The following is a 15,000-nucleotide window of genomic DNA, read 5'->3' as shown; positions in this document are numbered from 1 at the left end:
CGCGCTGGTTTCTGTTTCCTGGATGTTGGAAGTGAATCCAGAGATTAGACACAGTCAATCTGAGCTGAATCAAAAAGACTTTAGATGTTTTTATCATCTTCACTTCCAGTGGTACAGTATTTCTCTCTGTCTCTATAAACACCTTTTGAACAAAGTGTTTTGATAGTGAAAAAAGCGAATATTATTAATATTGGTATTGTTATTCTGATGAATCTAACTGAAAAGAGACTTCTTGTGGAGATTTCTGTGTTTATGAGTCTGGGTTGTGTTTGATGTTTGCTTGATGCAAGTCGATGCAAGAAGAAAACAAAGAGTAAAGTTTTTGTAAATATAATTTATTCTCCTGTGACAACCCCTCCACCCCCACCCCCCACCCCCACCCCTGGGCATGTGACTATGTAAAGGTTAAAGGTTAAGCTGGCTGTTCGTCCACAATCTGCAGACCTCCACACACCCAGAGCCCATCAGACGGTTTGGGGTCCAGCTGCAGACATGTTGGCTCTCCGATGTTTAGTTTAACACGATGAAGGTTAAAGGAACAGTTTGACATTTTAATATCTCTGGTTCTGTGTCATCGCCGCACCTGTGGGGATGTTTCAGATGAAGACCATTTTCATCTGTCAGTCCAGCACAGAGAGACACGACGGCGACACAGGTAGCATAGCTTAGCACAAAGATTAGAAGGAAGGGGAAACTGTTAGCTTACGCACATCAAACAATACAATACATTAACAAAGGGTCTTTAACAGGTTTCAGCAGTGGCTTCTTTGGTAAAAGATAAGCTAACACTGCTAACACACCGAGTGAATGGCCATTATTTTAACTTAAAATAGCTAGCTGCTAAATGCTACACTCATACCTAGAGCTAACAATGCTAATCTGCAGTTAGCTGGTGGGTAATCGCAGGGCTAGCTGAATGTTTCCACCTGATAAAGCGAGAGTTTCCTCTGCTTGTGGAAATGTTGTGTCACTGTAGAAACTATGAAAGCGCTCGGTCACCTGCTCTGTATGAAAAGTGCCCTAAGACTTTCGTGTGAAACCGACTCGACTGGTCAGCGTGATAAATCATCCATCCAGATGTGTGGAGCTGCTGGTTTTCACTGAGCTGTTGGTGAACGTAACGTAAAATACCAGCAGCTGATGCTTTGGACTTTTTCTTTTGATAGAGCGAGGCTAAACACCTGTTTCTCTGTTCCGGACACAGATGAACCGCCGTCCATCTGAAACATGCGACCCTACAGAATGTTTTGAAAACTGGATTTTTCAAAATGTTGAACTCTTCTTTAACTTCTACCTCTGTCACTATCCGGTGCTCAGTCTGTGTGTGGCTCTGGTTGTCACAGGGTGTTTTTAGCGTGTTTTTGGCGTGTAAAGCAGACTTCAGTGGCGTGTCGTCCTCTCCTCCCTCAGTGGAAGGAAATGGCCAGTAACTCAGCCATGAGATCCCATCATCCTTTTTTTTGATGTGAAAATGTTTTCAGCTTTCAACATGAGTGATTTGTGTTGAGCAGTCGACGCTTCGTTTGCTTCTTTTCTACGAGTTTTTCTTTTTTCTGTTGCCTGAGACCTTTGTAGACCAGCCCTGACCAGTTCTGACTGGTTCTAACCTGTCGTGACTGGTTCTGAACAGAGTGTGTATGATAGTTGGACAGTGGTGTGTTGTATCAGTCCAGTGTGCACTTTCCCTACATGTGCCAAAGCACGTATTTGAAACTGTTCAGTATTCAGAGCTTGTGAAATTGTTGGCTATATATCAGATCTGCATTATGTGCTGAAGTATTTCTTGTTGTTATTCAGTCTGGATACCGCATCAGTCCATGACCAGTTACAGTCCCTTACACCAGTCTGAGTTGGTTAGAACTACAGATGAATATGACTAAATTAAACTACTTGTATGAGGGAGGGTTTTTTTAAGTTTAGCTTTTAGTTTTGTGGTTAATTTTTCAAAATGATGCCAACTTGAAAACTTGCCCAAACTGTGTTGGCTGCTAACACATGCTAGCTCTAGCTTGGAGGCCATCTCCCAAAATGACTCACCACACTTGAATAGAAATGATTGTATAAATGAAAGCAGAGGCAGTGTAGCTTAAACTTCACCACCTTCAGGGTTTAGCTTGCAGAGTCTGAGTTCCTTTGTAGATGCAGGTTGTGCTTGTTCTTTACCAACAATGTTTTTTCCATACCTTTAGTTATTGTTGGTATCTGACTGTAACTCAGTGATCTGTCAGAGGGGATCAGTCAAGTGGACAAACAGCAGAAATAATGTGGTGTTCACATCATGTGCGAGTGAAGGTGATGATGGGAAGGAGTCCGTGTTTAGGACTCAGAATGGCAGGTTCCAGCTGACATCAGCCAACATGAACAACATACAACAGAAAGACACAAACGTCAGATGCATTTCCTCAGAGAGCGTCAGACTACCTAGCAGGCAAACTGTTAAAAAGATGATTGGAGTGACAATAATCGGATAAGGGTTAGAATGCAGTGTGTGTTCAGTATATCTGTTCAATTTTATTTCATTTATTTACCAAATTACCAGGGTCAGGGGTTGTGGGGGGGGGTTAGGGCCACACTCCTTTATTTTCCCAGTAAAAAGTGTGTGAAGATGTGCAGCCTTTTAATCTTTGATTTTTCAAGTGAGGAAACGTGTTATTGTTTTTATACTGTCCATTTAAATGTGTGAAATAACTGAACATGCACACTTCTACATATCACCATTCATCACCTGTTGGCAGGTGGACCCCCAGCAGTTAAAGCCACTTAGCTGTTTTAACCAATAAATCACTAACTTTCACTGGTTTCAACAAAAATGAATATTTACAGCCAGTTTGGACGAGTTAGAGCTGGTACCCGTCAGCTGTAACCACGTACAGTTAGTTACAACCACAGCTGGTTAAAACCAGTTCAGACTGGTTCTGTCACACTGGACTGTTGATCTGTGACTCCTGGTTTACAGCTGATTCAGATTTTGGCCTTACAGTTTCTGAACTTTGTTTAACATTTGTTTGTGCCAACGCTGTCAGCGTTCAGCTGTTCAGTCTGTGGGTTTGTATTTATTTGTCATTTTTCATATGAAAATGTTACTGGGTTTTTGTTGATGTTGTTATTTACTTCCTTCCTGGCTGTTTCCAAAGTTTCCATCGTCACACTGTTAAACCAGCCTGCAGTTACACTGTCCCACTGTGTCCCCAGTTTGTCCCCGTCAGACGCTCAGTGTTACAGGCTGTTAACGCTGCTGTTACCCACGGGTGGAACTGAATGGAGAGGTCAGAGGTCAGGGGGCCCCCGGACCACAGCCTTTATATGAGCATTTTTTGTCTGAAAGTCATGGAGCCCAGTTAGAAAATGACAACGAAAAAACATAAATCAACCACAAGGGGGGGGGGGGGGGGTTTACCTGTCTGTGCCCAGGGGCCCATTTTCTCACCTGTTCTGTTCATGCTGTTACCATGGAGACCATCAGGAGTTTCCCCTCTGCTCATACTCGGACGCCATTTGCTGAGATGAGGCTGAAACACGCATGAAACAGTTAATAACTGAATTAGAATAAATGATTTGTTTGGCATGTGGACCATAAACATCATCAGATATGGATATACATATTTCTCAAGCTGTTAAAGAACCAATCAGAGGAGGACTAGGCAGTGATGTCACGTTGAATAACATCATTTTTATGAACACAGCTCTGCTGGCTTCTTATAGTAACCGCAAGGTTTCTGGAGCAGCATGTTACCATGGTGACCTCCAGGTTCCCTGAACGTCTTTCCCCGGTGCTGGTTATATTGTTGCCATAGCAATCTCTAGTTCCTAGTTACCATGACAACATCATCCAACCACAACCTCGCTCTCTCCAGGTGTAACAGCAGGATGGTTGTGTGTTCTTCTTCTTCTTGTAGTTCTGGTATCTTGGTATTATTGATTATTGATTGATTGCAGGTTATTGGTTAGTGGCCGGCCACTGCCTTCCATCCTGTCCTGTTTCCCATCATGCCTTTCTGTAAGGAAATATAATGAGAAATGTTTATGAGGTTATGAAATAAAAATATAAAAACTGACCACAAGACTGTCTGCCGATATTTCTACTATCACTACTGCTGCTACTACTACATGTGTTCCTGTTCCTGTATCTGACAGGAACACGTGTTAGTTATGTTCCAGATTAAGGTTTTTACAGTGTGAGATCTTCATCTGCCTGCTGAGAAAACTCATACATGTTCTGCAGCTTCGATGTGTTGTTGTTGTTGTCTCATTTGTATTTATTTGACCTAATTGTTTGTGGTGCGGGGTGTAGCACCTCACACTGTTGTTATTCTTGATTTCTCACACCTAGAATTTCAGTTCGTAACTCGTCCCACGCCGTTGAGCGCACACCAACATATTACACATCCAAACGTGCGGCTTCACCGGACTCGGTGAGCTCGTATTTTTTTCTCCAGAATTTTCAAGTTTCTCGATATAATTCATGAAAAACTGCTAAAACTTTCCCATAGACAATGAATGGGACGAGGTCAAAAAAGTAGTTTTTCAGTGTTTTTCAGACATCTACTCCTCTGGCATATTTTCACCTAGAAACACCACTCAAACTTTAAAATGGTGACACAAGTCCTGTGTATTCGAGGTGTATTCTAAGTTGTGTAGTTTTTGAACGGTGAGTCTTTAATGATCATGAGTGATTTTGGAAAAAATCAGAGTGTAGCAGAATGTTCCAGGCTACAGTCGGACAGATTCTCACTGTGATTAGCACATAACAGGAGTCATACTAACTACAGTAAAAGTCAAATATAAAATAGATAAAAGTAGTAAGAGCAGCAGATTTAGTGGTCAACAGCTGCAAGAAAAGGGAAAAATGGAAACATGTTAAATCTGTGGCTCTGAACATGGGGACGGGGCCCAGGAGGGGCCCTCAGCCAAAGGTGGGGGATGACAGCCAAGAGCAGTTTTTGCTTTTCTTTAGCTATTTGCACTTTTTTTTATTTGCCCTATTGATTTTATTTTTCACAAATAACTGTGTAATGCAAGCAAATTTATTTTGTCATATTCTTATTGTTTCTGATTAACAATAAATTTCGACTTAAAAAGTGTTTTTATTTGCCTAAAATCTTTGTCCTGTGTTTTCTTATGATCCGAATCATGATCAACTAACTGAAAATTGAAAAATCACAAAATCATTCAATGATCATGAAAGTTCATTCATTCAGGTCATAAATGATGACGCATTGCTCCGCCCTGCTTTCCTGAGTAAACAAGTGTTGATACTGGTGTCGGTATCAGCAGCACTGACCCTGTGCTGGTACCGGATCATACCAGATTTTGCAGTATCGCACACTCCTATTGGTTTCTATGTTTAGTTTTGTTATACATGGCCTGTGATATTATGGTCTGGTCCAATTATCATTGGTCAATCATTAGCCAATCAGAGATGAAGACCCACCTGGTTGTTAGAGGGGTGGGGCTTAAAAGGGGCAGCTGCAGGCCGCGAGGACGCTAGAAACAGGTGGACACGGAGACGCTTTGGTTGTGAGTCATTCAAATCTGTGGAATACTGCTGTGGATCAGGTGAAGACCCGGGACTTTGAGTCCGTGTGGGACCTGATCAAACCGGACGCTGAGCCGCGTGTTGGAGCTGGTTTCAGCTCGTGCTTCAGCTAAACCACGGTACCACTGAGACCACCGCGCGCTGCACCGAGTCCGCCATTACCGCGCCGGTTTGGGGGAGAGGAGAGCGCGTGTGCGCGAAACACAGACTGCCACCGAGTTTCTGAGTGAGTGTGGATCAGTGTGAGCACACTGAGGGAAACAGACCAGGTGTGTCAGCCCAGGTGTAGCAGCTCAGGTGTATCTCTGTCTCAGATGCTGCAGCGGAGGGCCCGGGTTTTTCCACCGCGTGAGCCACAGACGCCATTTTCTGCACACGCCCGCGCAGACGCCCCCGCACACGCCTCAGTGCGCGTGTCTCCATCGCACCGCTCACCTTGGACGGTTTGGAAACGGCTTTCTGGACTTTCTGTGAAAGGTGAGTACACACAACATTTCAATCCACGATTTCACACGAGCCCCAACGAGCACGCCAGCAACACGGTTCCGGAAACAGTCACAGTTTACGGTGCCACGGTGCGCTCGTGCCACCCGGGGTTATGGTTTAAGGTGGAGCTCACCTGGTTCTGTAGTAAATATTCCTTCAGTCTTGGTGGTTTGACATATTTAAATTCTGGACCATGATGTGGTTCATGTGCTAAAGATAAAGGCTGAATATGACACGCGGGACTGCGCAGCCGCACTGAGGTAATTAGGCCTCAGCGGCCTCCTCAGTTCACCTCCCACGTGCTCAGGTTATCAGAGGTATGTGGAGACAGACCTGTACGTCCTCAGAGTTTTTACCCACATAAACATTTATCAGTTATTAGAGTCCAGAGCTGCAGGTCAGTGCGCGGCCTGTGTCTGTCTGTCACCTGCTGCTCTGGCTCACAGGTGCAGCAGCGGCCTGGGTGGAGGTGAAGCTGAGGGGTGTGGTTCGCTGTGAGTGAAGCTCAGACAGTAAAACACCGTCATCAGTTTGATCAGTTTGATTTTCCGTTTTACTCATTGAGCAGAATTTAATCAAACAATATTTACAGACTGTGAAACGCTGCTGAGTGAAGAGAATGTGCTGCCGATCAGTAAACCACCTGCAGTCAGTCTGAAGATCTTCATCTTTCAGCTGCACCACAGTCATCCTCATTCACACATCAGTCTCCAATACGATCAATAACTGTGACAGGAATGTTCCATCAGCTCGATCACAGCAGGAGGAATGATTATTCCCTGATCTCTGTGTGTCTGTGTGTGTGTGTGTGTGTGTGTGTGTGTGTGTGTGTGTGTGTGTGTGTGTAAAGCTTCACACAGATGGATTTATTTTCAGTGAACTGATGTCCACAGTGTGAGTGTTGGACAGGATCGGTCCACCCTGTGTCTCCAGGTGAACTCTGACCTGTAGACTCAGACTGAGCTGCTTCTTCTTCTTCTTTCAGGTCCACGAACAGATCAGCATGAGAAGAAATCAGCTAATTGTAAGTGAAGTTTTTATTCTGCTGCTGGGGTGTGTGTGTGTGTGTTTGTGTGTGTGTGTGTGTGTGTGATGGCATTTCCTCCAAGTAGGTGCTGTATTTTGGTTTAATCAGAATCTGAATGTTTGAATGAACTTTTTGTTTTTATTTATTTATTTATTTTTCTGTCTCCACATGTTCTTCCCTGTAGATTCTTTTAATCTGTTGATTAACCTTGTTAATTCCTGGTGATAATTTCTCTAAGATCATCGTAACCGATTAGGACCAAGGCTTTGGTAATGACTTGCCTGTATTTTTGACTGGTCTAAATGGAATTATTGATAGAACATTGACATTCTGATCTGGTTGTAAATGTGTTTCTGATGTTGCTTTCTCCAGCAGTGATTCAGCCCATGGACGATGTTTCATCAATGCATTTAAAATCTGTTTTGGCGTCTGAGAAATATTTGTGATCACATTTACTGATGGTTCTCCATCAGTAAATGGTGGAGGTACACGGGCAGGTCTGATGTAGATGGATTGGTCAGCCTGTGTCCTGAGCATAGTTGCATTGCTGTCCATCATCACCAGCCAGATTTCGATAGAAGCTTTATTGTACAGGGAGGGTGAGTTGGACTTTGAGGTCAAACACTGGCTCGTCTCACTCGGCCAGGTTTCGTTCCAAGAGGAGACTGGAGCAGGACCTTTTACGATTCTTCTTCCTCTTCTTCTTGGGTTTTTTGGCGTCAGCATAGAATGAGGCCTCCCGGCAGGGGAATTTTTCCCACCCCTGTAAAGTGCTACGTTCAGACAATATTTGCTGTGGTTTCAAGTGACGTGGAGTTATTTGGGTCAGGTTTAAGTGTAGGTGGGTTCGTCCCCTTTTCACTCAGTCTGTTTCCTACTCTAAAAGCTGTGTTTTTCCCAAGTGAGTGATTTTATGAATGAATTTCAAATCTGTATTTGCATCTGAGTTATGTGTGTGTTTAACAGAACCAGGTTCTTATGCTATGGGATGTTCTGCGGTTTCCAAGGTTACCATGTGCTCTCTCCTGATTGGTCGCTGATGCTCTGTCACTTCCGGTCTCTGGTCCCTAACCATCCCTAACCCTGTTGAACTGCGATCAGTTTGTTCATGATGTAACTGAATGTGATGTAATTAGAAGTAAGTTGTTCATATTTTATTTAATTTTATTTAAAACACACACTACTGCTGACAACCTTCTATCCTTTATCCTCCCTAACTCCTCTTAATACCTCCTAGTCATTTTTATCCATCCTTTCCTCCCTCTCCTAACCCCTCTGTGCCCCATCCCCATCTATCCATCCTTTGTATCCTTCCTCTACCCTCTCTTCCTTCTTTCCTTCCTTCAGTGATTTTCCATACTAGCCCATTTTTATCCTTCCTCTCCCCTCTGTGAGTCAGACCTTTTCTATCCATCCTACACTCCCTCTCTTCTGCTCCCACCCTCTCTTTTATCATCCTTTCATTCACAGAGGTCATGAATATATTTCGGTTTCTGTTTACAGTAACAGTAACAGCACCACGCGCCTCTCTCGCGGGGAATTTTCTAGTTTTTTTAATCGTTTTGTGTGTCGGAGTATGTGTGACGTCACCGCGCTGATGAAACTCTGTGAAATAAAAACCCCGCCCCTCTCCGCCTCACTGATTGGGCGACTCTCTTGTCACTCTGAGATCTGCCGATCAGCAGGACTGACGTCACCCCCCTCCCCACCCCCCACGCGCTTCCCGTAACAGCAGAGACGAAAACAAACAAGATGCCCGCCACACAGCAGCAGTTTCATTGGCTGACAGAGAACCCAGCCGCATTCCTATTGGATGGCAGTGAGCAGAGCAGCCGCTGAGCCCCGCCTCCTGTAGGTGACTCACACATAGAACCAGAACAGGTAGAAAGAATCATCGATCTGATTCTAATAAAAACAAACGTATCGATCATTTGATCCTGTTTGGCTGTAGAAATCACACACTATTATTATTATTATTATTATTATTATTATTGATCTTCTATCAGTGAAACACGACCTGATGCAGCTTTAGGTTTAAACTGTTAATTGTTGTTTAACTGAAGGATTTTCGTCTGTGCGTTCCTGTCTGTCTGTCTGTCTGTCTGTCTGTCTGTCTGTCTGTCTGTCTGTCTGTCAGGGTTCGTGGAAACTGTAAATGTCCGTGTGAGGACCCTGGTGAACTGTGACTGTCTGATCTGTGTGCTGTAGTTCTATGCTCCCAGCTGTCTGTGTGTGTCCGTCTGTCTCCGTGTCTGTGCTTCGGTCTGTGGCTCAGAGTGAGCCGTGCCCGGGTTCCCTCAGCAGTTACGAGGTGGACTTGAACCTGAGACTTGGTCTTGTTCCTCCCCTGGCGGGCTGGTCTTCCTGCTGGTCCTGGTCTTCCTGGGTTTAGGTCAGACTGTCTCTGCTGGACCGGGCATGTTTCTGTCCCTGTGGTTTCACATCTGAGACTCTGATCCTCCGCTCTCTGCTCGTTAAAACGCCTCTTCTCTGGAGAAATGTCAGCTGTCAGCTCGGACCAGATCCACACCGGAGAGCAGAGCCGAACCGGAACCGAGCTGGAGCAACAGGAGGACGGGACCCTGCAGCCGCAGACCGTGTTTGTCATCCTGGACTCGGCTGAAGCGCTCAATCTGGTCCGGTGAGTCCGGAAGTTCTGGGAGTTACCGTTATTTCTGTTGCGGGCAGCACCTCAACCAAACACCGTTCAAAAGTCGGTCGTTTTAACGTCTTTGTGCTCGTCAGTGCAAAGCTTTGTCTTACTGACCATGACTGAAGACAGAGTTTAGATGCGGAGCTTCTTCTGGGAAAATCGGCGAATAAATTACACACCAAACACGCTGCTTCATTCACATTTCAACTTACATCCATTGTGGTTGCAGCTCAGGTAACGAACAACAAAAGACTTCATGAAGTTAAAAGTCTTATCTGAATAAATGTGTCTTGGTCGAGGTGGACTAGAACTGTACTTCCTAAAGTTTAAGGAAAATCCTTCCATCACATAAGAAAAAGAAAGCAGCGGGAAAGCGCGTTCATTTTAAACAGCAGGGAATTTGAACAGAATTTGGCCTGAAGGTCTGTGATGATGGAGATCAGTCAGTGCTGCTCCCTCTGCTCGCTCAGCTGAGACAAGCTGCGGCGGACATGACACGACACACACGTCTCTGATTTCATGTCCCACATGCAGAATTTTCTCTGGATTACAGACAGACCGAGACAGGGATAGACAGGCAGAGAGACAGGGACAGACACAGAGACAGATATTAAAGACTTGTGTCAGGAGGCTTGTTGTTGTTGTTGTTACTTTGACCTTTGACCTTTGCCTTCTGGTGTAATGACTCATCCAAGATTATCAAACACACACACATACATTCCTGTCTTCCTGCAGTTGTGGGGACGCCCGCTGATACAGTGCTAACTTTAAACCTGATTCTAATCTGAACAGGACAGAATGTCCACACTCTCTCTGTCTCACACACACACACACACACACACATAAATGATATGGGCTGTGTAAAAACAGGCGCCTGAGCTCGATGGTCTGTTTGTGTTTAACCTGTTTGACTGAGGAGGAGGAGGAGGAGGAGGAGGAGGAGGAGGAGGGTGACGAAGGTCACTGCTCAGCCGGTGAAGATGATGCTGAAGTGAAGGTGAAACTTGTTGGTGTAGAGTGTGACGTTCAGGTGAAGGAGGAGGATGAAGATGGTGAAGAAACGTGTTTCTGCTCAGTCAGATGTTTTTTCTCTTCAAACTGTTTCCAGATGTTCAGATGTTTGACAGCGTGGACTGTCCTCTGTCCTCTGTCCTCTGACCTCTGACCTCTCTCCTCCTCGTCTCCTCACACCTATCCAACAGGATATTCTGTTTGAGTCTGAAACACACGACTGACGTTTAAACAGCGTTCATTCATCGTTACCCTGAGACGGGTCGTCAGGTGACCGTTACCGCGAGCAACAACAGGAAACTGAACAGTGAACTGAGCTGAAGCTGCAGGAGTGAGGAGGAGGAGGCGTGTCTGCAGATCCATGTGGAGGCTGGATTAGAGGGAAATGACTCAGCAGAAAATCCGACACACACACAGGAAGTGGGACTGAAAGCGGTGAAACCAAACAGCTAGCAGATGTTGTTCCTCCACGTTCTTCTTCTGTGATGTTGGACGTCAGTCACAGCTGGAACTGAACTCCACACTGCAGCAGACTGAGGTTTCCCTCTCTCTCCTCCTGTGTTTGTCTCTCGTCCGGTGCCGCAGGTCTGAACCTGTGGAAAAAATGTCCCCACTTTGCACGTGTAGAGTGAAGCTGGTTTTCTCTTCAGTGCAGTTTGATCACAGCAGCCTCTGGTGGACATGAGAGGAACCCCGTCCACATTAGAACCCAGTCCAACGAAGTGTGAGTGCCGTTATCAGTCCACACACAAGGACACACTGTGATGGATGAAGTGGGTTGGACCCGTGTCGTCCGTCTCTTTAGTGAGGACGTATGCGTCATCATTTGATTTTTGTGTGGAAGTGTTTGTAGACCTGAGGTCCTCCACAGCCTGGTCTTTTATTCCTTGGTCTCTGAGGCGTCTGATTGGTTGGTTGTCTGTCTGTCAGGGTGGAGTCTGGGATCGTCGCTGACATCGAAGTTGACAGTTTGCTGCCTTCCGGCTGCGACGCCTTCTACCAGATCAAGAGTCAGCCAATCAGCATCAGGTAACATGCATGCCTCTGACCTCTGACCTCTGACCTTAGATGAGGGTCAAAGAGATTCAGAGTCTGTGAAGTTTGTAACTGTAATGTGACAAGAAAACCCACAGATAAACGACTTCAGATGATGTCACTGTGATGTCACTGTGAAGAGACATGATGTCACCAGGCAGGTTTCAGATGATGTCATCTCTCTCTCTCTCTCTCTCTCTCTCTCTCTCTCTCTCTCTCTCTCTCTCTCTCTCCGTAGTACATCAGCAGCAGCTTCCTCCTCTGCCTCATCTTCATCCTCCCTGCCGTCAGTGATGTCATCCAGGTAACAGCACACGTCTGTCTTTCCTTCCTCTGCCTCTTTTCATCTTCTGTTTCTTTCCTTTTGATTTCTTTGGACGTCCACCTGTCCCTCCAGCAGAGGGCGCCATAGTTGATACTAACCTTCACCTCCTCTCTCCTCCCTCCTCCCTCCTCTCTCCTCTTTCACCTCCTCCCTCCTCTCCCCTCCCCTCTCCTCTCTCCCCTCCTCTCTCCTCTCCCCTCCTCTCACCTCTCCCCTCCTCTCTCCTCTCCCCTCCTCTCCTCTCTCCTCTCTCCTCTCCCCTCCTCTCCCCTCTCCTCTCTCCTCTCTCCTCTCTCCTCTCCCCTCCTCTCACCTCTCCCCTCCTCTCACCTCTCTCCTCTCCCCTCCTCTCTCCTCTCTCCTCTCCCCTCCTCTCACCTCTCCCCTCCTCTCTCCTCTCCCCTCCTCTCACCTCTCCCCTCCTCTCTCCTCTCCCCTCCTCTCCCCTCTCCTCTCTCCCCTCCTTTCTCCTCTCCCCTCCTTTTTCCTCTCCCCTCCTCTCTCCTCTCCCCTCTCCTCTCACCTCTCCCCTCCTCTCTCCTCTCCCCTCCTCTCCCCTCTCCTCTCTCCCCTCCTTTCTCCTCTCCCCTCCTTTCTCCTCTCCCCTCCTCTCTCCTCTCCCCTCTCCTCTCACCTCTCCCCTCTCCTCTCTCCTCTCTCCTCTCCCCTCCTCTCACCTCTCCCCTCTCCTCTCCCCTCCTCTCTCCTCTCCCCTCCTCTCCCCCCTCCTTTCTCCTCTCCCCTCCTCTCTCCTCTCCCCTCTCCTCTCACCTCTCCCCTCTCCTCTCTCCTCTCTCCTCTCTCCTCTCCCCTCCTCTCTCCTCTCTCCTCTCCTCTCTCCTCTCCCCTCCTCTCCCCTCCTCTCTCCTCTCTCCTCTCCTCTCCTCTCCCCTCCTCTCTCCTCTCCCCTCCTCTCTCACCTCTCCCCTCTCCTCTCTCCTCTCCCCTCTCCTCTCTCCTCTCCCCTCCTCTCTCCTCTCCCCTCTCCTCTCTCCTCTCCCCTCCTCTCACCTCTCCCCTCTCCTCTCCCCTCTCCTCTCTCCTCTCACCTCTCCCCTCCTCTCTCCTCTCCCCTCTCCTCTCTCCTCTCCCCTCTCTCCTCTCACCTCTCCTCTCTCCTCTCCCCTCCTCTCTCCTCTCCCCTCCTCTCCCCCCTCCTTTCTCCTCTCCCCTCCTCTCTCCTCTCCCCTCTCCTCTAACCTCTCCCCTCTCCTCTCTCCTCTCTCCTCTCCCCTCCTCTCTCCTCTCCCCTCCTCTCCCCTCTCCTCTCTCCTCTCCCCTCCTCTCACCTCTCCCCTCCTCTCCCCTCTCCTCTCTCCTCTCCCCTCCTCTCTCCTCTCCCCTCTCCTCTCTCCGCTCCTTTCTCCTCTCCCCTCCTTTCTCCTCTCCCCTCCTCTCTCCTCTCCCCTCTCCTCTCACCTCTCCCCTCTCCTCTCTCCTCTCTCCTCTCCCCTCCTCTCACCTCTCCCCTCTCCTCTCCCCTCCTCTCTCCTCTCCCCTCCTCTCCCCCCTCCTTTCTCCTCTCCCCTCCTCTCTCCTCTCCCCTCTCCTCTCTCCTCTCCCCTCCTCTCCCCTCTCCTCTCTCCCCTCCTCTCTCTCCTCTCCCCTCCTCTCTCCCCTCTCCCCTACTCTCTCCTCTCTCCCCTCCTCCCTCCTCTCTCCTCCTCTGTTCTCCTGCAGGGTTTTGATGCGTCAGGACCTGATGCGTCAGCAGGCTCTGGAGGAGGAGCAGAAGGAGGCGCAGCAGCAGCTCCTCCGCTCAGCTGGCTCCTCGTCCCCGATCTCTGTGTCTGTGTCCTCGTCCTGCAGACCTCCTGCTCAGGTCCCTGTGGAGGTGCTGAAGGTAGGGGAGGGGGTACAGAGAGGAAGAAGATTTGATCTGAGTGATGATTAAACATGACGTCGTCGTAGTGAAGGCAGAACAAATGAAAGAAACAGAAACTAAAAGAAAAAATGAACAAATGAAAAATGAAATATTTCTCACTTTACTGTCGTTTTACCTCCTACATTATTTCAGAGGGAGGATAAGTTATTGTAAGTTGTAAACAATCTTCATACAGACAAATTTATAATCTAAAAAACATCAGTGAAACAATGGAAAACAATGGAGCCAGCGTTTCCCATAATGCACCTGTGCTAACTAAACACCTGTCTCTGTGTCCCTCAGGTGCAGACTCACCTGGAGAACCCCACCAGGTATCACATCCAGCAGGCTCAGAGGCAACAGGTGCGTCAGTATCTCTCCACTGCACACACTGCCGTCACCACCAAGACAGCCAATGAGCAGCCAGCTGGACCTTCGCCAAGCCACTCCCCCCAGCTGGGCTCTGCACTGGGACTACAACCAGCACACGGCAAACAGGAAGTAAGAAATACAAATATGTTCAGTGTAACAGCACGTCGGCATCGATCCCACGCAGCAGTATAAACACGCCATTACCTGCTCTGAGGTCAGGTGTCCTCGGGCCACATTTAAAGGAGCAGTTCACCAGTTTTCAGTAAACTCAGCAGTGTTCTTCCTGTTTGAATCACAGTCTGCTGAGTCAGCTGCTGAGAGGATCTGAGTCAGAGCTGCAACACACACACACACACACACACCCAGTCTCCAGTTCAGCTGAATCAGACAGTGTGTTACCTACAGCAGAGTCAGTCTGTGGAAAACATGCTTCGTTTAAAGGGTGGACTCACTGCAGAGAACACAGGAAAACACAGGGTGTCACCGAATCCACCACAACACTGACGTCCACACACAGTAACACGCTGGTGGTCACACCCCTCATGTCCACTATGTGGACAAAATACATTTACACAGTGTCACTTCAGTCTGTCACGCAGCGTGGCGGTGTGACAGACGCCTGCTCCTTGCACAGGGACCCGTCAAATGTTTAACATGACATGACACCGCCTCTCAGCCAGCTGTCTGATCT

General features: G+C 47.5%; 1 protein-coding gene across 1 annotated transcript in view; it reads left to right on the top strand.

Moving 5' to 3' along the window:
* Positions 1-9,272: 9,272 nt before the first annotated feature.
* The window catches only part of tfe3a (transcription factor binding to IGHM enhancer 3a), a 14,260-nt gene continuing 8,532 nt past the window's right edge, over positions 9,273-15,000 (top strand). Inside the window, 5 exon segments of the mRNA XM_041049539.1 lie at positions 9,273-9,690; positions 11,644-11,742; positions 11,987-12,052; positions 13,754-13,916; positions 14,241-14,438. Of these exon segments, the coding sequence (XP_040905473.1) occupies positions 9,548-9,690; positions 11,644-11,742; positions 11,987-12,052; positions 13,754-13,916; positions 14,241-14,438 (669 nt within the window). The 5' untranslated portion in view covers positions 9,273-9,547.

The sequence above is a fragment of the Toxotes jaculatrix genome, chromosome 2 (assembly GCF_017976425.1).
Source record: "Toxotes jaculatrix isolate fToxJac2 chromosome 2, fToxJac2.pri, whole genome shotgun sequence".
Taxonomy (NCBI): domain Eukaryota; kingdom Metazoa; phylum Chordata; class Actinopteri; family Toxotidae; genus Toxotes; species Toxotes jaculatrix.
This window is presented reverse-complemented; position numbering and strand designations above follow the sequence as displayed.